Genomic DNA, 23,864 nt, shown 5'->3' with positions numbered 1-23,864 from the left:
AAATAGTGGCAAATAGAAAGACCTGGCTTCCTATGGTCCATAGGCTCACAGAGTACAAGAAAACCAAACAACTGAACAACAAACAACACCAAAAAGATATCTTTATTTCAGATTTTAAAATACGAAATCTTGTGGTTGTAGACTACTTTAAATTTCCTTCTCATAATGTCTATTCCCATATTTGTTATTACAGAATTATAATTTAAAAAACATTTTGGGTCTGGTGATGGTAATTTAGATTTCTTCCTATGTATACTAAGAATCAGAACAAAAAGGAAATAGTCCTGGAATAGTATTTCCTGTCAAATTACTGCCAGAGTAAGTATCATGAATGTGATTATCCCCATTTGACAGATGAGGAAGCTGAAGCATACTGAAGTTTCCTCCTCCTCTCCCCATCTTATCTCTCACACTAAGTGGGTTCTTGATCCTGATCTCTTCAACTAGATTGATGATCTCTAAGATTCTTTTAACTCTAAATCCTATGCTCCTGTTTGTGGTCTGGGTTAGGCTTTAAGAGGAAGGGGTGAAGTGCTGAATTGGGTGACCTGGATCAGAGAATCAATTGATCCTTTTTTCTTTCCCTTTTCCCTCTCCGCCAGCTCAGGAAGGGAGAGTCAAAGGGGATTTTATTGGTGGCAATCGAGAAGTCTGTGATGGGGCTTTCAGGGGCCTCTGCTGCCTGCATTCCTGAGCCCTCCACATACTGAAGGCTTTCAAAGTGGCGGCCAGCCAAACGGAGGCGGTCAAGACTTCCCCTAGCTGTGAAGAAGGCAGCTGCAATTTGAGAACAGCTCACACTCCCCGCCTCCTGGCACTCCCGGGGTGAGTCCAGCCGGGGAGACGCCAGAGTAACCCGGAGCCCAGGAGGTTTGTACCATAGCTCAGGACCACAGCTGGGATCCAAGGATCCAAAAGTCCCTTTCTCCACTGGCATTCTCTACTGAAGAGAAAATTGGTTCTTTGTCCAACTTCAAGCTGTGTCTGATCAGAAGGAGCTGGAGTGGGCGTCTCTGAGAAGCCAAGAAGGAACCTCACTTCTGTAAATGCTAGGAGCCAAATCAGGTATGAAGAATCTTTAACGTCTTGTGAGCATCCAGGGAGGTAAAGCTATTTGTTTTCCCTAATTGTTTAGCTGACTTGGGGCTGATTGTAGCTTCCAGTTTGTATATTCTGGGCTTTTAGAACTACTTAGTCTTTTTTTACAGGCTGTGTTCTCTTCACCTGCTTTTGATCTCTCCTCATTTTCCCTGTTTACCTCTCATTTCCTAAGTTCTAAGTTTCTCCAAATGGGTGCCTGCTTAAAAGGAAGGTGAACAATAAAGCCAGAGAGAGCCTTCTCTTCAGGTGCCCCTCTCTTTGTTTCCCTGCTCCACTGTACTCCTGCATGTGCTATAAAGAGAAGAGCACTGACGAGGAACAGGGAGAATTGTGCTGGGAGACTGCCTGTGTGACTAATTTTTTCTTTAGCCCTCAGTTTCTCCTTCTGTAAAATGAGAGAATTGGACGGGATGACATCTAAGGCCCGTTCAGCTGATTCTCTAGAAGTTTGCTTTACTAGATGAGCTTTCCTTATCCCCATCCTCACTCCCGTCCTTCAGTTCTATGGAGGTCCAGTTATGAGTCTTGTCTCCCTTCTTTAATCCTATGGAGATCTAGTTATGGGTTTTGTCTCCCTCCTTTAATCCTATGGAGGTCCAATTAGGGGTCTGAGGTGCCCACAAGGGAAGAGTCCTATTTCTTTGTTCCCTCTTTGTAGATAAGTCAGTCACCCAAATCCCATTTTTCAGATTTAAGAGAGAAAATATGGCATCCTGGAAAAAATACTAGATTTAGACTCGGGAGTCCTGGCTGTGAATTATATCTGCTATTATCAATATGACTTTGAACAGACTCAGTTTCCCCATCTGTAAAATGAGAGATTTGGACTTCAGGGCTCCTTAATCACATTTGTGTCATGAAACCAATCTCTGTCCTCCACTACCCCCCAGAAGTTTGGTGAAGCCTAAGAAGCACTTTCCCTAATGATTTCATAAAGTAAAAGTAGGATTATAAGGAAACCACATGTATCAAAATACAATTATCAAAATACATATGTTTTTAAACTTCATGGATCCCAGACTGAGAACTCCTGGATTAGATGATCTTTCAAATTCCCTTTTAGGTTTAAGTTCTATGATCCTTTTGGTCTTTCCCTTCAGAGCTTTATTAGACAAGTTAATTTCCTCCTGACTAGCTCATCACAGTATTGAGAAAAGGAGGAGAGAGTTGTTCATTTCTGGTGAATGCAAATTCACTTATTAACAACACTTATTAAGCCCTATTTTTGTTGAATGCACTATGTGAAATTTAGGAAGTTAGGTAATAACCTAAAGGAGAGAGATGTCTATAAAATTAGCACTGGCTTCAGGAAGCATTTATAATGAGTTTAGCACTCTCTACTGCTCAATCCTGGCTCCTACCTATGAGAAACATTACCTGTGAAGGCGAGGGCAGATTTTTTGGAGAAGAATCAGGTAGTCTGGATTCTCTCCCTGGACTTCTAGCTGACGTGGTATGTGACTAGACAAGTTGCTTTCCCTTTTCTATACTTAAGTTGACTTTTTTTTGGAAAAATGAGTCAATAGTCTGAAAGATAATTAAGTTTCTTCTAGATCTGATCTTGTGCATGCTTGGACTTTTGTTGATAAACACATGGGACTTGGATCTGGGAGAAGTGAGTGGTTGGTTTTGTGAGTTTTTACGAGTCTTTTAGTATCTGTATAAAGGAATGCCTAACTGAGCTTCAAATAAGGAAATAGTCAAAGCCTGCTTTGAAAAGCGGAAGAACAAAGGAGAAGAATTTGTTTTGCCTTGTGGTCTGAAAACCCAAAGCTGAGGTAGGAAAAGAACTAGGTAAAGAGTCAAATTCAATAGGCCTTAGCTATTTGCTCCAAGTTTGGGTGCCCTGGTAGGCTCTAGGCTCCTAATTCTCCTTGGGTAGTTTCTGAAATCTCCAGTTGTTGACAACTAATGGGAAGGATAGAGGTAAGTCTGGTAGAGACACCAGGGTTCTTGAGCTGAACTGAGTACAGGGAGTGGATTCCTGATGAAGCCCTCATGAGAGTTAGATAAGAGCAGGAAGGTCCTTTGGTCCCAGCAGCACCCAGCCCACTCCAGTTCTACAGGAATCTGAAGACCATTCTAATATTAGTTTGCCACTATTAGCTGTGAATTCAGATAAGAGAACTGAAGCTGACAGAGGCCGGGACCCAGGAAGTGAAGAAAACAAAGAAATGTTCTTTTGAGGGACCTTAGATTGGTGTTACATGTCTTGGAATCAAATGCTAGTGCAGGAAATAGTGTTGTGTTTCTATTTTCTAGGGAGCCAGAGTAGTAATAATATTAACATTTATTTAAGGTGGAGATTCTTAATCTGTAGTTCATAAACATTAAAGAAATATTTTTAATAATTGTATTTTCATAATTTTTATTTTCTTTATAATACTAAGTATTTTATGCATTTAAAAACATTATTTTGAGAAGGGCCCAGGACCCAAAAAACGGTGAAGGAACTCCAGGTTTAAGGTTTGAAAACCTTTTTATATTATTATGTTTGGCTCTCATGATGGTCTTGTAGGATAAGTGCTTTGTTACTCATTAGAGATGGAGAGACTGAAGGACTTGCTTCATGATTTTCTAGCTAAAAAATATCTAGATGAGGATTTAAATCCAGCTTCTCTTGATTCTAAGTCTTACACTATGCATTCCTACCTCTGCTGTAGCTAGAGTCTTAGACTGAGAGTTAAGTCAAGAAGCATTTATTAAATATTTATGATATGCCAGACATTTTTTTTTTTTTTTGGCTGAGGCAATTGGGGTTAAGTGACTTGCCCATAGTCACACAGCTAGGAAGTGTTAAGTGTCTGAGGTCAAATTTGAACTCAGGTCCTCCTGATTTCAGGGCTGATGCTCTATCCACTATGCCACCTAACTACCCATATGCTAAGCATTTTGCTAGCCACTGCATATACAAATATAAGCAAGAAAGAATGTCGCTGTCTTTAAGGAGTTTATGTAAGTTTTTTGGGAAGTGGGGAGAGGTGAGGCAATCAGAGTTAGGTGACTTGCCCAGGATCACACAGCTAGTGTCTAAGGCCACAATTAAACTCAGGTCCTCCTGATTCTGGTGTTGGTGTTCTATCCACTGTGCCATCCAGTTGCCCCTAAGAGTTTATATTCTAATGGGGGAAGATAACACCTAAAAGCAAGCGGTTAATTTATTGTTTTATGTTGAGTCCTCTCTTATATTTTCCCATGTACATGGAAATGTCCTTCCTTTCCCTCTCACTCCCTTCCTCTTTGTATTTAAGGTTAAAATGAATAAAAGTTTACAAAAAAAAATAGGGGGGTGATATGATGGCCAAATCAAGAGAGTGAAACATGACTGCTCTGAACCTTTCCTTAAATGGAGATCTTGGGAGAAATTTACCAATAGAAGAGGGCTGAAGGCAGTGGAGGAGAGAGAATGTAGATGAAGCATGGTGGCAAATCCAGAGTCTCTAGATAATTAGACTATATGGCCTTTGAAATTCCTCCCTGCTCAAGAATCATATATTTATGTCTAGAACTCTTAGATCTGGAGGCATCCACTCCATCCATCCCAGCTTCAATTTGAGGGATTTCTTATTCTCTCTTGATTCCGTGACTCCTGTTATCTTTCACTCAATTCCCCTTCTTTCTAATAATTGTTAATAATATAACTGTAATAAAGCTATAGTACAGCCAGGTAGTACAAGAGATAGAGCTCTGAGCTTAGAATTAGGAAGACCATCTTCCTGAGTTTGGCCTTAGACACTGTGACCTTGAGCAAGTCACTTAACCCCATTTACCTCAGTTTTCTCACCTGTCAAATGCGCTGGAGAAGGAAATAGCAAACCATTCCAATTTTTCTGCTAAGAACTCAAATGGCGTTGAATAGAGTTAGATATACAGCACAAGTAAAGGAATGTTGACCTAGGAGCTACAGGAGCTACATGTGAGACTTTCTGCTCAGCATGTCTACTGTGCTGATAGTATAACTTAGTTTTCTCACTTCTCAGATGGAGATAGCTTTTTTTAAATGAGTTTTTACTGATAATTTTATTTTTATGTCACATACATTTTTCCTAGTATCCTTTTCTTCCCTTCTTCCAGAGAAGTGTCTCTTATAACAAAGATTAAAAAAAAAAAATAGAAAAAAGAATGCAGATAATTCTTATATTACCTGCCTTAAAGAACTATTGTGAAGAAACTGATACTTATATATGCAGCTGTTCTTAAGTATTTGAACATGTTTTGTAACAGGTAAGTGCTTTAAAAAAAAACAACCCACCACCAAAGCCAAATAAGCCAGGCACTTTGCTAAGATTTGTGTGCTTTGAATAACTGAACTTAAAGAGCCAGAGTACCAGAGTTTAAATCCTTGGCTTCTTAATAGTTATATATGAGTCACCTCATTTCTTTGGGTCTCAGTTTCTTTAACTATCAAATGGTGGAGTTGGCCTAGATAGCTGCTAAGATCCCTTCATCTCAAAAAAAAAAAAAAAAAAAAAAAAAAAAAACCCTCATTGTAGGACTTGTCTCTTATCAGCCAACTTTCCCAAGCTGAGTTACTGTGAAGGAATAATGATGGATAATACTGGGTAGGAGAGAGAGTTTGCTCCAATTTTTTTTATTCCATTTTAGGCTTTTTGTTGCTTTCTGAGATGCAGTTGGGTCAAATGGTACGTGCTGTTTGAGTAGCTCTCTCTGTTTTCTGATCTACTCAAGATGTCCTGGTGTTTTTCCATCTCCCCCGCCTCAAGGGAATGGATGGAAAATCTACACAGGGAGCAATGCTGCAACCAGTCACACTTTTCTAAGGAGAGAAGGATGAGAGGGACAGTAAAAAGAGGGTGATCCCAAGGAGCTAGGGTCGTTTGCAATGTGTCTGTGAATTGACTTGATGTTTAGACATACAGGTCCTGTCTGTCTTCTTCCACCCCCACCTTCTTCCCTTGGAACATCTGGTCTCAGGTTGTGATGGACTCTGTGTTATCCAAGTAAATGCCTGTTTCTAAAGCAGAAGGAATGAAGGAAGCAACCATGATTCCTGCAGAGTCCATTACCATGTGCAAACAAACAAGAGAACCTGGCCCAGAAAAACCCTTTCCTCTTTCATTGGCCTCTGGAGAACACAGGAAGCCTCAAAGTACTATCAAAAAGGATAAGGGATGCTCATTGAAAGTAGACTAGAATAGAAGGGAATGGGAGAAAAAAAAAAGAAAGAAACAACTCAGATCACTAGAAGGCAATGATGAGCTCACTTCACTGGAGGTTTTCAGGTAGAAGTCCAATAAGCAGCTGTTGAAGATGTTGCAGAGATAATTCCTACTCATGTATGGGATAGATCAGATGAGGGTTTAAACTTTGCCCACTTGTGACCCCTTTTCAACCAAGAAATTTTTACACAACCCCAGGCATATAGGTATGTAAAATAGATATATAAGTCAAACATTTATTGATAATAAATCATAATTTCATGACCTCACTTTTGGTTACATGACCCCATATGGATTGTGACCCACAGTTTAAGAAGGTTTGGATTAGACAAGTCCTGAGTGCTCTACCAATGTTGATATGGTATTATAACCCCTTCATTTTACCATCGAAGAATTGGAAGCCTGATGTAGAATAAGAGGTAATAATAGCATGTTAGTGGTAGTTGAGACTTGGATCATAAGTCTCTTTTAGTTTAATTGTCTTATTTTACAAATGAAGAAACTGAGGTACCTTTAATCAAGGTTAAGTGAGTTGTCCACGTAGCAGAGGTGGATTTGAAACCAGATTCTTGGATTCCAAATCCTTGTTCTTTTCAATACTACATGCTGCTTAGTCTAGAAGCCAGGTGTCCTGACATCCAGAGAAGCCTTTTAGATTTTGCAAATCTCCATAGGAATGGGGAAGTTTCATTCTTTTCTACCTGGAATCTGAGGCAAGATATTTGTACGTCCTCAGTAATGTCTCTTACCCCTAGAACCTTCATATTGTCATGATAACATCTACAACCTGACTCATCACAGAGTAAATGAATACATGCCATCAGGAAAGGGGATTTCCCTGGAACTGAAAATATGTGCATTTGTATAAAAGAATATTGAAATGTGTCTATTATTGTATACACACACCCCTACCTCACTTTTGTGTTATATCTTAGGAGGCCTTAACTACCTAAAGACACTTCTCCACCTAATACTAAGCAGGGATACAAACAAGACAATGTCTTGAGGTCTTCATGCTGCATGGCAGCCACTGAGGCCACATCCACTACAGAAAATTAATTCTCCTTCCATACAAGGAATCATTTTGAGTCATTGATCTATGAGTCCCTGTCCTTTCTAGCAAGTCTACCAGGCTGTTGAACTCTTGTTAAGGAGAAGAAAAAATGTAAGAAAATCGGGGGCAGCTAGATGGCACAGTGGACAGAGCACTGGCACTGAAATCAGGAGGACCTGAATTCAAATATAACCTCAGACACTTGACACTTACTGGCTGTAAAACCCGGGCAAGTCACAATTGCTTTGCAAAAAATAATAATAATAAGTTAAAAAAGAAAAGGAAAGTGGTAGGGAGGGTTCTTGGAAGATTTGTAAAACTAAGTCCTTTTTTTTTCTTCTGGGAACTGCTTCATTAATCACATTTCACAAGATCTTTGGGGAGTCATGAATCTTCAAACTCTCCCAGTCTTAGTGACTCACAGCTAGACACTGCTAATTCATCTCTGTACATTCTGGTGAAAAGCTGAAACCACAAAGCTTTCTGTGCAGTTTCTCAGTCTATATGAAAGATCAGCAGAGTAGAGTAGTCCATACAACCCTTGTCCCTTTTTTTGATGAGTAGGTTTACTCGTCAGTTTGATGGATCACTGCTCCCAGCACTTTCTTTGTCCCACTTGGAACAAGCAATAGGAAACTTCATTTTTTTATTACATTTTTCAATACTCTTTGAAGCCTGCCCTGGGCATAGGTGTGGTAAGCACACTAGCAAACACATGCTAACAGTTAGGGTGGTTCTGATGCAATGGAGAGACTGCTGCAATGTTAAGTGCTGACCTGGATCAGCCATTGTGGAGATGAAGTCTAACCTAAGACAAACTGAGGTTTCTACACGTCTGAGTTTGTGGCTGATGAAGAGAATCATCCTGATTCTGTTGGGGGCATAGATGAGTGAACAGGAAGTATTTCAAGAAAGTTGATATCCTTTATATTTCCTGTTGTGGAGCAAAGCTCTGACTAGCTTGCCTTAATTATGAGTCTGTCATGTTTACCTGGGTCATCAAAGTGGGGTAGTAGATTTCTGATAGTAGCAGAACTTGACCAGGGACACGATATTTTAGCAGAAAGAGCAAGGAGAGATTTGCCTCTTATACATTTTACTGCATGACCCACTTTTCATTTCAGGATCTCAGTTTCTTCCTAAATAAAATGAGAGGATTAAAGTACATGATTAACAACCTACCTTCTAACTTCAAATTCTGTGATGCTATATGACATTTGCTGATGATCTATTTAAGATGAGCTGAAGTTAAACACACAGCACTTTCCCTAGCTATTTCTTATTGGGAGAATAGGATGAGGGAGGACAAAATGAAAGTGACATAATGAAGCTTTGGGACAATATGATGATTTTGGTTTTCTGGTACTTGTAGGAGAGGGAGTATGTATTGAAAAAAAGTGGGTCAAAGGGCCCTAAAAACAAATTTTGCCTAAGACTTGCCTGGGAAAGGTAGTTTGGAGAAAAGCAAGATAGGAGAAGGAGGTGGATCAGAGTTGTTACCCAGTAGTGCTATTTGCTGTCTGAAATACCTTGAGCAAGTCATTTTACTTTTCTGGGTCTCAGTTTTTTCATTTTTAAAATAAGAAGTTTTAGACTTAATGATCTTTAAAGTCTCTTCTGCCTCTTAATCTTTAAGATTATTTAGGATGACAGAATCTTAAATTGGGAGAGACCTCAACTATCATCCATTGCAAACCACACTTGAATGAGAAATCTCTTGTGGACATCTAGTCTTTAAAGATCTGTGAGATTATTTACCTAATTAATCCCTAAGACAATTCTACTTTTTGATAGTTCTAATTTTTAGGAAGCTTTTCTTTTCATTAAGCCTAAATTTTCCTCTCTTTTTTCTACTCATTATTACTAGCTTTGCGGTCAAGCCAAAAAAAATCTAATCCCTTTTCTATATGAGGGTCCTTAGGATGCTTGAAGACAGCTGCCTGTCCTCCCTGGATCTTCTCTTCTCCAGGCTGAACATCCTCAGTTCCTTCCATTGATCTCTGTGTAACATGTTCTCTTTATCTTTTTTGATCAATCTCCTTTAACAAATTATCTTGTTAAAAATGTGATACCCAAACTGAATAACAGTTTGCCCTGGTCAGAGTAATATATCCCTAGGCACTCTTCTGCTCCTTAACACAGCCTAATATTTATTACGTTTGCTTCTTCTTTTTTTTTTTAGCTGCTAATCTCATTTTTGGTTCATAATTAGTTTGCAGTGAGTGCACTGAAGCCCTTATTATTATTATTACGTTTTGATATATTGTTGTCTGCCAGACAGGATGACAAGGACAGTTCATGCTTCATCCCATTAGCTATGTGTACTCCATCTCTCTCCTTTCAGGGGAACTGGTTCTGAAATGTCACAAGATTTTATCAAAGACATATAGCCACTTAGTGGAAAAGCTATGGCTACAGATTCATAGAGTAGAAATAGCACACTGTAGTAAGAGTGTTAAGACTAGAAGTGATGGGACACTTAAGTAGCACAATAGATAGAGGACCAGCCCTAGAGTCAACCTGAGTTCAAATGAGGTCTTAAACACATGACATTTATTAGTTGTGTGACTTTGGACATGTCTCTTAATTCTAATTCCCTCGTCCAAAAAAAAAAAAAATTAAAAAGACTGGGAATGAAGGGGTCCAAGTTATTATCCTGGTTATGCCATTTATTTACTAAAGAATTTTTGGCAAGTAACTTTTCCTACCTGGGCCTTAGTTTATTCCTTTGTAGAGAGGGATTGGAATAGATATTCTCTAAGGCCCTTTCTATGTCTATCATTCAGTGTTACAAATACCCTTTTACATCTTTTACAAATATAATTAAGTTCCTTTCATTCTGTGTTCTAAAGTGTTTTACCACTCTACATTCCATAATCTTTGTTCTAAGAATCTTTTAATATTAACATTCTTTGTTCCAAGAGGTTTTCTTGCTCTTAGTCCATGAGGCCTGTGATGATAAAAGTATTGTTAACTAGGCTTTTGTCCCCTAAGAACAAGTAGGTAATTAAATAATGGGCAAAGTTTATATGAGACTTTTAAGGTATGCAAAGTATTTTACATATGTTATATTATCTCATTTAATCCTCCCAACTACTCTCTGAAGTGGTTGCTTTTATTAATCCTATTTTACAGATAATGAAATTGAAGCTCATAGCCTTTAAGTTACTTGCCCAAAGTGGAGGAGGTAGACACTTTTTACTAAGTGCCTCCTTACTAACTAACCCAGCTTCTTCCTGACTCCCAAGTGTTTTGTTTCCTGTACCCTGCTATGTATTGAGAATATAGTATTGGTTTTTAGTAAAGTGTTGTTTTATTGTTCAATTGTGACTGACTCTTTGTGACCCAACTTGGAGTTTTCTTGGCAAAGATATTGGAGTGGTTTGCGTTTCCTTAACCAATTCATTTTTATAGATGAGGAAACTCAGGAGAATTAAATGCTTGGCAAGGATTACACAGCTAGTAAGAAAGCTACAAGTCTGAGGCCAGATTTGAACTCAGAAGGAACCTTGGTACTTTACTTGGTACTTTAACCACTGAACCACCTAGCTGTGGTTTTGCTGCTGTTTACAGTTGTTCTGTTTAAATGCAATCTCAACCAAGAATCTGCCCATCCCTTCCAGAGCCCCTTGAATTATCTCATTAGCTTCCACTCTATTCCATAGCCTGAGGGGCTAGTGACAATATTCGATTCTCAGGATTTTTGAGCCCGCTTTAAGAGATGTTAAGAAATATAGCTTTTTAAAGACACTCTGCCTTATGAATTTCCTCCAGCTGTAGAATTTACATAGGAGAATGATCCTATAGCTGGGTGAGGACTAGAAATGCTAGAAGGAAGTAGATTGCTTCAGCTCTATTGCATCACTAAAAACTCATGTGTCTTTTTCAAGAAGAAACCAAGCCATGTGGCTATTTCTTCAAATAGTTTATTTCTTTTTAAAAAGTGGACAAGCTGACTTCTGGGAATAATATGTGTATGTGGTGGGGTTAGGGGATGGAGGAAGTGTAGTGGGGACTTGGGCCTCCAATCCTCAACTACTTTTCTCTTTAATGAGGGCAAACCCAGGTGTGAAGTACTTCAGGTTTATTCAGTGTTAGCAGAACTTGAGGAGGGTACCTCTGTGTTATTGATTTCTTACTTTAATTTGTTTCTCTTTAGCTTCCTGCCTTTCTTTGTAAAAAACCATCCCTAATATACCTGTCATCGTTGTATTGACTGTTAATTCACTTGATTGCATGCTAGCATTCGTGCTTTCTACTTTATTTTCTAAATAGGCAGGTTTAGCTGTTTGTACAAAATATTTAATAGAGAAATCATGAGTCTATTCAAGGAGCAGAATAAATATAATAACTCACATTTCTATAGCACTTTCAGCATTTTCATCACAAGGTTGAGAGCTAGCAATTATCTTATTCTTATATTACAGATTAAATTAGGGTTCCCCAAGATATTTAATGATTTGTCTAGCATTACATAGCTAGTCAGTCATGGAGCTGGGACTTGAACCTTGATTTTCCAAGAGCAGACCGTGACAAACTGCCTCTTTTTGGGAGTGAATGGGACTAATTGGATGAAGTGTTTCTCAGTGTTGAGTCACATGTTCCCTGTTTCCAGAACTGAGACCTTGGGGAGGTCATTTACTCTCTGGAGGAATGAACTTTGAAGTGACATTGTAATGCCGGAGAAACTGAGGCAGGAGAGAGATTAGAGTTTTTAATATTTTATTAATGGGAGAGTAAAATTGACTGGACAGGACTCTCGTCTCAAATTATCCAGTCAGAGATAAAGATATACTGGGACCAAGGAATCCATGTTGGTCCCAGGGCTGGAGGGACTGTCATCCCAAAGAATCCAGCATCCAGCATATAGCCGCCAGCTCCAGCAATGAAGGGAGGAACCCCAACTTCTTAAATACCTTTTCTCTAAACAAAGGAAGGGGTAAGAAGTGCGGGAAAACTTTTGTCAGGATGGGGGAGGCCATAAATCCTAAAAACGCAGAGACAGAATGTCTGAATATACAGAGATAAAGATGTCAGTGAGATATCTTGGGATATTTTAGAGGGATATTATAAATTCTTGAGGACAGAAAAGAGTCAGGAGGTCTACTCTCTTGTTTGTCTTGCTAACAATTTATAACCTTAGAGCAAAAGGTCCTCAATCTTAATGGACCAGAAGGGGAGTTTACAATTTAGGGGATTGAGACAGAACAGTTAAGGAAACAGACAAGGGAAACTGAGTCAGGACAGTTAAAGAGAACTGTGGCATAACAACATGATTTGTGGGAGGCAGCCAGCATTGGTGATCATTGGTCAAGGATGGCTATGTCCCTTTAGTCTATCCAAAGAGAAGGCTTGAGTCTTTTGCTTTTAAACCCTGGACAAGCAGGAAGCAGGTCAGGTTCCAGGAGCACATGGCAGGGGTTGGGATGGCTCCCAGGTGTGTGTCTGAGCCTCTCCCTGCAGGGATTCAATAAATGTTTTCTCTTTGTACCTGATAAGGTCTCCGATTAGTTAATTGCATTGGGAAGGAGGTCTTGCACCCAACCCATCCCATACAAGAAGGATACCTTATAATCTGTGCCATGCCAGTGGGACAACCAAACTCCAGAGTTTCTGGGTAAAAGAAAATGGCCTTCTGCCAGGCAGAAAAAAATCAGGTACCAAGTTGTCATAGTTAGGATCACACAAGATTAAACCAGAAAGGAAGGCAATGACACAAAACAAGCAAACAAACAAAAAACCTTACTATTAAGAATGCTTTATCTATGCACTAAATATAATTCTACCGAGAAAGAAAAGAATCTTTAATAATAAATTAATTCATTCCTGTTGAGAGAACTAGAGATGAGTAGAAACTTTAAAATGCAATACCAAGGAGGAGAAAAACCTCCAAAAGGCTATATACTAAAATGGAAATCATTACCTCTTTGGAATTCTGTCTTGCAGGGTCAAATAGAAAGCAAAGAAAGACAAACTAAACCTGGGTGTGTCTTTGTTCTGTTCTGTTTTTTTAAAAAAAAGAAAAAAGAAAAGAGGATAAGGAAACATTAGGGAAGAAATAAGGAACCAGAGGGAGGGACTAGTTCATAATCAAGTCTCACAGTAGGAGTGGGGGTTGGAGGAGCGGGCATCTTATCAACTGCTCATAAGAGGGGGCAGAGAAAAAAGTGGGAATTATGAGAAAGAACAGTTATTGAGGAAATAATCAAAAGAAAAACAAACTGAGGTAACTAGGTAGCTCAGTAGAGTGCTGAGCCTGGAAGGACTGGAAGAAATGTAATGCCGGAGAAACTGAGGCAAGATAGAGATTAGAGAGTATTTACTAATTTATTTAAAAGGGAGAGATTTACTGAGACCAAATGGATCCATGGTTTGGTCCCAGGGCTGAATGAGACTATTGTCTCCAGGAATCCAGCAAACAATCTGAGTTCTCACTGACCTATATATAGGTGACTCAGACTCAGGGGATAGAGCGAGGTAGGGGCAGAGTCAGAGTGCTGAGAGTGGAAATGGGACTCTGACAGGGTAGGGTGAGCCATTGGAGATGGGGGATGACATAATAGGGGGAGGCCCCCGACGTGGGGAGAGGCATCTTGATAAGACAGTATTGGACATTCTGGTAGCTTAGGATGGGGAGAGGCATTCTGATATTCTAAAACATAAGATCTTTTATCCTTATCAAATATTCTGCTAAAGAGGGAGAAGAGGTTTTGCAGGACAATTATAAACTGAGGCAGAACACTTAAAGAAACTGAGTCAGGACTGGATCAGGATAATTAGGGAAACCGAGTCAGGACAATAAAAGAGAACTGTGGTGTACAGGAAGACTCATTTTCATGAGTTCAAAGCTGGTTTCAGACATTTACTAGCTGTGTGATTCCGGGCAAGTCACTTAAATTTTGCCTCACAAAGTCAGATGCAACTTAAAAATGACTGAATAACAACAACAAAACAAACTTTAGCAATGAAAGACTAATTATAAAGATGGGTTAAAAGGAAAGGAGGAAGGATAAGATCCAAAGAGTTGGGTGTGGTCTAGGTAAAGAGAAGAAGGAAAAAGGTGCAGGATAAAACCATTCCAGTTATAGAGTACTATATTCCCTTCCTTTTTCCCTTTCAGGGGGCTATCATAGAGAGCGGAAAAGAAGGAAAAAAAAAAACAGAAGAAAAAAATCAGCAAAACTAATCAATACATTGAAAAAAATCTAAAAATATTAGTAATATTTTTTTTTAAATTTTTTTATTTAATAATTACATTATATTTACACTCATTTCTGTTCCGATTTTTTTTTCCCCTCCCTCCCAATATTAGTAATATTGATAAGGTACAAGAATTGAGGGTAAGAGATCAACTAGTGGCAGGCTTTTCGAAAGAATTCACAAACCCCAATGAATACAGGCATGAGGTTTGTGGCAAAGAATGGGATTTATTGACTCTAAGAAGACAACTTGGTAGGAAGACAGCCTTCTTAGTAGGCAAAGTCCTGTTAGGAATATAGCAAAGGTGGGTTAATACTGAGAAGAAAATATCTTTAGCAGTGAGCAAAATCCTGTTAGGGCTTCTGCAAAGATGTCTGGGCATATAGCCCTAGGCATATTGGGATTGCTTTGATCTTTGGCCCCAAAGGGGGAGGAGAGTGGCAACTCTTGAAAGACTGATTTTCAATTCAATTCAATTCAAAATTGAATGAGATGACTTAACTGGGATTTTGAGGCACTCTGTGTTGACTATGCCCCAAACTGAGATTTCCAATTGAAAAGAGATTACTTATTTTGGGAAGGGTGTGGCCCCTCCTAGAGGAGAGTTTGAGACCCCAAATCACCCTTCTCCCACAGATTAAAGCAAACACAGTTTCAGGCCTCCCCAAAGGTTAAAGGGGACACGATTTACATCATTTCCCCCCAAAAGATCTGAGTTTACATTATTATTATATACCTGGGGACTTCCTACTATTGCATAGGAGAGTGTGTATATGTATGTGTGTGTGTGTGTGTGTGTGTGTGTGTGTGTGTGTGAAGTATCTTTTCATATTTCTTCTTTGCTTAATTTTTTGGTAATTTTACAACATTAATTTTTTGTTGTTTTTGTATTTACATTGCTGTAGTCATTGTGTGTATTGTTTTCTTGCCTCTGGTAACTTTACTTTGCATCATGTAAAACTTTCACTGCCTCTTTGTAGTCTTTTTTTTTTTTTTTTTTTTTTTGGCTGAGGCAATTGGGGTTAAGTGACTTGCTCAAGGTCACACAACTAGTGATGAGGTTCGGTGCAGGGCAGAGAGTTGTGGGAACCCCTTCTGGTCAGCACAGTTCTTTCGTAAAAGAATTTGTGAACCTGAAAAGCTAGACCGTCCAAAAGAAGTTTATTGGCACTGAGAAGTTGGCCTTTGCTAGAAAGACTGACTTCCTTCATGGCAAGGTCCTGACAGAGAGAAAGATGAAGTTCCTAGTAGAGAAATCTTCTAGCAGAGAAATCCCGACAAGAGGTAAAGAGAGGTGTAGTGTTGTTAGGGAAATGGAATCTGGCCCTGAGAAGAGAATGCCTTCTCAGCATGCAGAGAGTCCTAGCAAACTGCTTGGGCCTCTGCAAGGAGTGAGTTTAAGGAAACCTGTTATATGGGACAGCTTGAACTGATCAGACCAAGATTTCTCAATTGAATGAGAATTTAGAATTTCAAAAAGATCACTGGGAGTTGATTTGCCCTTGAATAGTATTGCTTCTCTCATCTTGAGAGGATGGGTCCTCTCTCTAGGCTCCTTGGAGCCTGGGAGATCCTGATCTCTCAGATCAAAAAGGGAACACAGTTTCAATAAAGGGAACACAGTTTCAGAGTGATAATCTTAGGAACACAGCTTCAGTAAAGGGAAGTTTCCTTCCCACTTCACTAGGAAGTGTTAAGTGTCTGAGATCAGATTTGAATTCAGGTCCTCCTGACTTCAGGGCCCATGCTCTATCTACTGTGCCATCTAGTTGCCCCCTCTCTGTATTCTTTATTCTTTATTTCTTATAGTACAGTACTATTTTATTACATTCATGTGCCTCAGTTTCCAGGTTTTTGTTATAACATGAAGTGTTGTCATAAATATTTTGGTGAGGGGATATGATAATCAGAAAGTCAGAGTGGATCATTTTTCCTGGAACATCCTTCCTAATCAAAAGTCAGATAATCTTTTATAGCAAAGCACTTTGAAACCATATCTGCTGCCATGATTGAAGACAGACATTTGAGACACTCCTAGTCCAAGAGTTCTGTATTTATGGAGTTCTCATATCTTACTCTTCTGCCCTATCTTGCAGCTGTATTTCAAGTTTCTTAGGGGCATTGTTAGAAAATGTTGGGGGCCATGGAGGTGCATTGAGCATGGGGCTTTCTATCTAAATCAGGAATTTGTAAAGAATAGTTATAGAAATACCACCTCTTTTCTTTCCTTTCAATCTCTTCTCTGTGACTCCCACTATATTAGAAAAAAAGGCCTTAGGAAAAGGCCTTTTCAGACCAGCCTAAAGATTGGAAGTGTAGTCTAAACCCTTTTGCCTAGTATCCAGTCAGTGTGCCAAGACAGGGTTCCCAAGGGCCTTGGTCCAGGTTTTCCTCTGGTTATTCCCAAATTCATCTGTACAATTTAGAATCTCAGATTGTTAGCACTGGGGATAACCTCAAATTCAAAACAGAATTGTAGGCAACCTCATTTTACAGAGGAAGAAACTGAAGTCCAAAGAAAGAATTGTCTGTACATTGGTATAGAGAACATTGATTGGAAAACTAGTCTTATCCATGCTCTCTTCTACTTGCTTAAGCTTGGGCAAATTCCTTTATCTCTTCAGTTCTTAATTTGCTCATCTGAAAATTGAAAGGGTTGAAGTAGATCATCTCCAAAATTCCTTCTATCTCCTAATCTTATTATCCTATGATTTCTCCAGACAAATGTGGCAGAACTGGGGCTAGGATTTCTTCCACTGTTTTATTTCTTAGAAGCTATGGGAGTAGAAGAGGATTTTCCTGGAGTCTGTAGCTTGCAGCTATTGATGATATACTCCAGATAACTCCGTGAAATTCCCTATCATCAACCTAAAAAGAAATTAGGTATATAGGCATATAACATACAAACCACAGTTTGTCAACAGGAGGACCCAGATCCTTAAGAAAAGAGATTACCCAGCATAGATAGGATATTCTAAGCTAGGGTATCAGACCTCATAAATGAAAAGGCTCATCATGTAAGGAAGGAGCAGGAGACAAACTTGGAACTGAGAGCCTGAAACACCAGGCAGAAGAACTTTTTAATAGTATTTTATTTTTCCAAATACACAAAGATAGTTTTCAACATTCACCTTTGCAATGCCTTGTGTTCCAATTTTTCTCCCCTTTCTCCCTCCTGCTCCCTTCCCCTAGGCTGCAAGCAATATGATATAGGTTAAACAAGTAATTCTTCTAAACCAATTTCCATATTTATCATGCAATGTAAGAAAAATCAGATCAAAAGAGAAAAAAAAAAACATGAGAAAGAAAAAAAATTAAGCAAACCAACAAAAAGAGGTGAAAATACTATGCTTTGATACACATTCAGTCTCCATAGTTCTCTCTCTGAATGCAGATAGGCACTTTCCATCACAAATCTATGGGAATTTCCTTGAATCATTTCATTGTTGAAAAGAGCCAAATCCATCACAGTTGATCACCATATAATTTTGTTAGTACTGTGTATAATGTTCACTTGGTTCTGCTCACTTCATTCAGCATCAGTTCATGTAATTCTTTCCAGGCTTTTCTGAAATCAGTCTACTCGTCATTGCTTATAGAATATTCCATTACATTTACAAAACATAATTTATTCAATCATTCCCCAACTAATGGGCATGTAAGTTTTCCAAGGCTTTTCTAAAGTCAGCCTGCTCATCGTTTCTTATAAACAATAACATTCAATATGTGGTATGTATATATATATATATAATAACTTATTCAGCTGTTCACCAAATGATGGGCATCTATTCAATTTACAATTCCTTCAAGCAGAGGAATTTGAACCTAAGATAGTAGGTGGGGTGTTTACATGGGTATGTGGAGATAGCAGGAGGGAATCCTGCTTCTGGATTCTGAGAATGGCAGTTCAAATCCTCCTTTGTTTATCTGTAAGTCACAGTCTTTCTAGGGTTTAATTTTCTCATCAGTAAAATGATGAATTTAGGCTAGATGGAATCTGATGTTCTTCCAGTACAAGATGATTCTATTGGGGAGGATCAATAATTATTAATCATAATAATCTAGCATTTATATAATACTTTAATATTTGCAAAATACTTCACCTATATAGCTTATTTCATCTTCACAACAACCCTCTGAGATAGATTTGTTGTTATCTCCATTTGGTTGATAAGTAGGAGGGTGGATGGTGTGACAAAAGTGGTGTTTGAGAATGTTTAATAAGGTAACATTGTACAGAAGAAGTGGAGACATTCTATGCACAGTAACCCTTTCTTCTCTTCACAGGGTAAATCAACATGAATGCCGTCAGCCAAGCCTCCCCAGAGGCAGTACTGCCTAAGCACATTCTGGACATCTGGGTCATCGTCCTCATTATCCTGGCCACCATCGTGATCATGACTTCCTTGGTGCTGTGCCCGGCCACGGCTGTCATCATTTATCGAATTCGGACTCATCCCATACTCAATCAGGCCTTTTGAAGCTGGTGGATGCTGGGGATGGGTGGGATCCTAGACTGGACTTTTGATGCCTGAAAATGGCCCAGAAAACTTCCCCTCTGATGAGTTAATGAGAGCCTTTTCATTATGGAAAATGGTTTGAAGCTACTAAATGGAACTAGATCTTATCTGTGAAAATGCCTTTTATGAGGCATGTCTCCATCAACACTATCCACAGTATTGGAGGAAGGCAGCTTTTCTGGCAGGGCTGGTCTCCTTCTGTCAAGCAGATTAGGCCCAGTTTCAGGATGTACAAGATACAAGGTGGAGCCTCCCAGAGCTGAAACTTCTGGAAATTGGAGATGCTTCAAGAGCAGGGACAGGGATGACCAAGCAGTTACTCTTCCTTCTTCTTCTTCCCTTTAAAAGTACAAATTCCTCCAATCACCAACAAAGCCCTCCCTGTTCTGGGAAGTCCCATACCAAGTTTTCTATCATGTTAAATTCCTGGTTGAATGTTGTTCTTAGTTGGTTGTAAGTTAGCTAAAATCCTAGCTCATAGTTTTAAGTCCCTTTGCTTTTTAGGACATTTAAATTTGAATAAAATACTATTTATAGTATTTTAATAAAATGCTATATATTCATGTTGCCCAAAGAAATTATTATTATTTGTCAATAAACATTTGTTAAGGACCTACTAGAGGTCAAGCATTGTGCTAAGTATTAGAGATATATAAAGAAAGGCAAAAAAAATAAAATAGGGGTCCCAGCTCTCAGAGAGCTCATAGATCTCAGGCTCTGTGACAGTTCCTTGGGATATATTTGGGGAGAGGGCTATTCCAGAGGTCTGGTCCTGCTCAACAATCAAGAGCATATGTCTTAAACCATTGTGATGGTATCTTAAGCTGGAAGAAGATAAAAAATTTGGATCAGAGAAGCTTGAATATAGCATTTCCTAAATTCTTGCTTCTGTTACCATACAGAATCTGAAAACCAGAGCTACTTAGGTAGAGATTCTATGATCCTTCAGGCCACACAGAAATCTGGTACCTCTCCAAAGAGAGCTACGGCTGGGCTTAGCAGGATATGCACTATTGCCTTATTCTATATCAGCCCAAGATTATATATCTATCCTCTAGGGCTGTGTCCTAATTTTTTTCTCCTTGGGATCAGGTGTGTGATTTCATTGACTCTGACTTTGCTTGTGAGCTCTGTAGCCTTCGGCATGAAATTGACATCCTTGGAGAGGTTAAGTGATTTGTCTAATATCAACAGAATTGGTCAAATAAGTCTTAGTGGAGTGGTTCTTCCATGTCACATTTTAGAATCAGTGTAAAATGAGGACAATTGTTAGATACATTTTATGGCTTTAAGGTTAACAAAAGTCTTTTCTTGTAACAGATCTTTGAGGGAAAGTACAAATACTATTCCTGTTTTAAAGCTGAGGTTCAAAGACCACAGAGACTGGAAGACTTTTGTTAAGTTTCTGACATATATTGGCTATATGGTCATAGGGAAGCCATTTAACCTCTTGGTCTCCAGGAAACTCTTCAAGACTAAAAGTATCACCTGTGTATATATATTTGTGTTTGATTCATTGGTTGCCCAAGTTTTCAAACCTATTCTCCCTTCCATACAGGCTCCAGAATGTTTCTAGCCCCCTCTTTTCGTCCCTTATCCATCACAAGTCTCATGACAACTTCCCCCCCCCCCCAGATCTTATCTCTGCTCAAGTGAGTGGACATGTTACCCTTTCCAAATAAGAGATTTCGTTTTCAAGAGAAAGCTAGCCTACCTTGGTGACTTTCTCATGGGGGCATGTCAGACACTGTGTCAGGGACAGTAGGGGAAATATTCCTCAACAGATGGGGTCTATGTCATCAAGCAAGTATATGAAATTCCCAGAGCTCAGAAAATTGTTTGGAAAGATTACACAAAGATCTAGTAGGAAAAGAATGTTTTTTATTTAGTGTTCTTGTTTTCCTGAAGGACTCTTAATTGCCATTAAAAATAAGAGGATCAAGTGCTGGCCCTGAAGTCAGGAGGACCTGAGTACAAATCCAGCCTCAGACACTTTACACTCCCTAAGCTATGTGATCCTGGGCAAATACTTAACCTCAGCCAAAAATAAATAAATTAATTAATTAATAGGATCAGAATATCTAAGATTTTTTTTTCTTTCATCCATAAATATCTTTGGAGCACCAAAAGCCCTGTGCTCAATACTGGGAATCCAATATAAATAAGATATAGTATCTACCTTCTAAATGCTTACAATGACTTTTCAACGTCTTTAGCACCTGACGGGTCTAACTGCTCTGCTTTGGAGAGTTTGGAGGTATGAATTCACAGGAAGGGGACAGTAACAAGCCTGTCTTTAGCCCTGTGCTCAATACTGGGAATCCAATATAAATAAGATATAGTATCTACCTTCTAAATGCTTACAATGACTTTTCAACGTCTTTAGCACCTGACATGTCTAACTGCTCTGCTTTGGAGAGTTTGGAGGTATGAATTCACAGGAAGGGGACAGTAACAAGACAAAAACTTGGGAACAGTTAAGTTAAATAGCCTAGGTAGGCTTTCCAGGGAAGGTAAAAAGTTTGAGGTACTTAAAGGATGAATAAGTTTTGCCCAGAGCAAGTGGTTAAACTTCCCATCCAGTCTTTTGTTTCCTGAGGTGGTCTTATACTTTCCATGATTCCTTATAACTAGTACCAATACATACTTTCTTTGCTAATGATAGCTCAGATGTCTCTTAGAAAACTTACTATTTTCATGTTATGTTGCTGAAGAAAACATGCAAACACAAAAACAAGAGAAAATTATAAAGCTGAAAGAGTATATTTTAATCTATGTCAAGAGTCTGTAAGTTCTCTGAATTTTTCATCATTCATCCCTTTGGAATTGTCTTGATTAGAATAGCTAAATCTTTCACAGTTAATCATCATTACAATATTGCTATTACCCTGTACAATAATCTCCTGGTTCTGCTCATTTCATTTTGTATTAGTTCATACTTAACATAGTTTTTCTGAAATTATTCTGTTTGTCATTTAAAAAAAAATAAAGCTATTTATTTTCAAAATATATGCATAATATATTGGGTTTAATGTGTATTTTTGCCATGTTTAACATATATTGTATTGCTGGCCATCTGGGGGCCAGGGGAAGGTGGGGAAAAGATGGAGAAAAATTGGAATACAAAGTTTTTCAAGGGTGAATGTTGAAGTTATCTATGCAGATGTTTTGAAAATTAAGAATCTTTAATAAAAATATGCATAGATAATTTTCAACATTCATCTTTGCAAAACCTTGCATTCCAAAATTTTTTTCCTTTCCTTCCCCCACTCCCTCCCCTAGATGGCAAGTAATCCAGTATGTTAAACATGGTCAGTTCTTTAATATATATTTCCACAATTATCTTGATGCATGAGAAAAATTATATCAAAAAGGAAAAAATGAGAAAGAAAACAAAATGTAAGCAAACACAATAAAAAAGGTGAAAATATTATATTATGATCTATACACACCCTCCACAGTCCTCTCTCTGAGTACAGATGGCTGTCTTCATCACAAGATCATTGGAACTGGTATCAATCATCTCATTGTTAGAAAAAGTCATGTCCATCAGAACTGATCATCATGTAATATTGATGTTGCTGTGTACAATGATCTGGTTCAGCTCATTTCACTTGGTATCAGTTCATGTAAGTCTCTCCAGGCCTCTCTGAAATCATTCTCCTAATCATTTCTTTCCTTTTTTTTATTTTTAAAGCTTTTTATTAAAAAAAAAAAAAACATGGATTATTTTTCAACATTGACCCTTGCATAGCCTTGTGTTTCAGATTTTCCCCTTCTTCCCACCAACCTCTCTCCGAGATGGCAAGCAATCCAATATATGTTATACATGTTAAGATATATGTTAAATCCAATATGTGTAAACATTTATACAATTCTCTTGCTGCACAAGAAAAATCAGATCAAAAAGGAAAGTAAATGAGTAAGAAAACAAAATGCAAGTGAACAACTACAAAAAGAGTGAGAATGTTATGTTGTGATCCCCACTCAGTTCCCACAGTCTTCTCTCTGGGTATAGATAGCTCTTTTCCTCACAAGATCATTGGAGCTGGTATTAATTGTCTCATTTTTGGAAAGAGTCACTTTAACCAGAATTGATCATTGTATAATATTGATGTTGCTATGTACAATGATCTCCTGGTTCTGCTCATTTCACTCAGCATCAGTTCATGTAAGTCTCTCCAGGTCTCTCTGAAGTCATCCTGCTGGTCATTTCTTATAGAACAATAATATTCTATAACATTCATATACCATAGGAATTCTTATTCAGCCATTCTTCAACTGATGGCCATCCACTCAGTTTCTAGTTTCTTACCACAACAAAAAGGGCTACTACAAATATTTTTGCACACATAATTCCTTTTCTCTTTTTTATGCTCTCTTTGGGATATAATCCCAGTAGTAACATTGCTGGATCAAAGGAGATGCACAGTTTGATAACTTTTTGACCAAAGTTTTGACCAAACTCCAGAATGGTTGGATCCATTCACAGTTCCATCAACAATGTATCAGTGTCCCAGTTTTCCTACATCCCCTCCAACATTCATCATTATCTTTTCCAGTCATCTTAGCCAATCTAAGGTGAGTATTGGTACCTCAAAGTTGTCTTAATTTGCATTTCTTTGATCAATAATGATTTAGAACATTTTTCATATGACTAAATGATTTTAATTTTTCCTCTGAAAATTATCTATGGCCATGCTCTGGTAAAACTGTCATGGCAGATGAGCTAAATCAGATTGAGGGTAACTAATAGGTTTCAAACTTGTCAGTGAGTTAGGGAGATGTCTATTCTAAGCATATGAAGAT

General features: G+C 38.4%; 1 protein-coding gene across 1 annotated transcript; it reads left to right on the top strand.

The window, feature by feature from the left end:
- The first annotated feature begins 874 nt into the window (after nucleotides 1-874).
- SMIM3 (small integral membrane protein 3) lies at nucleotides 875-22,064 on the top strand. The gene is made up of 2 exons (XM_051978701.1): nucleotides 875-1,065; nucleotides 18,823-22,064. Exon 2 carries the CDS (start codon nucleotides 18,834-18,836, stop codon nucleotides 19,014-19,016), a length of 183 nt encoding a protein of 60 aa, XP_051834661.1. The 5' UTR covers nucleotides 875-1,065; nucleotides 18,823-18,833; the 3' UTR covers nucleotides 19,017-22,064.
- Nucleotides 22,065-23,864: the final 1,800 nt, after the last annotated feature.

The sequence above is a fragment of the Antechinus flavipes genome, chromosome 2 (assembly GCF_016432865.1).
Source record: "Antechinus flavipes isolate AdamAnt ecotype Samford, QLD, Australia chromosome 2, AdamAnt_v2, whole genome shotgun sequence".
Taxonomy (NCBI): domain Eukaryota; kingdom Metazoa; phylum Chordata; class Mammalia; order Dasyuromorphia; family Dasyuridae; genus Antechinus; species Antechinus flavipes.
Note: the sequence above shows the minus strand (reverse complement) of the source record. Positions and strands in the feature narration are given on the sequence as shown.

Coding starts and splice junctions, on each gene's coding strand:
- SMIM3 (XM_051978701.1), top strand. CDS start 18,834: ATGAATGCCGTCAGCCAAGCCTCCCCAGAGGCAGTACTGCCTAAGCAC.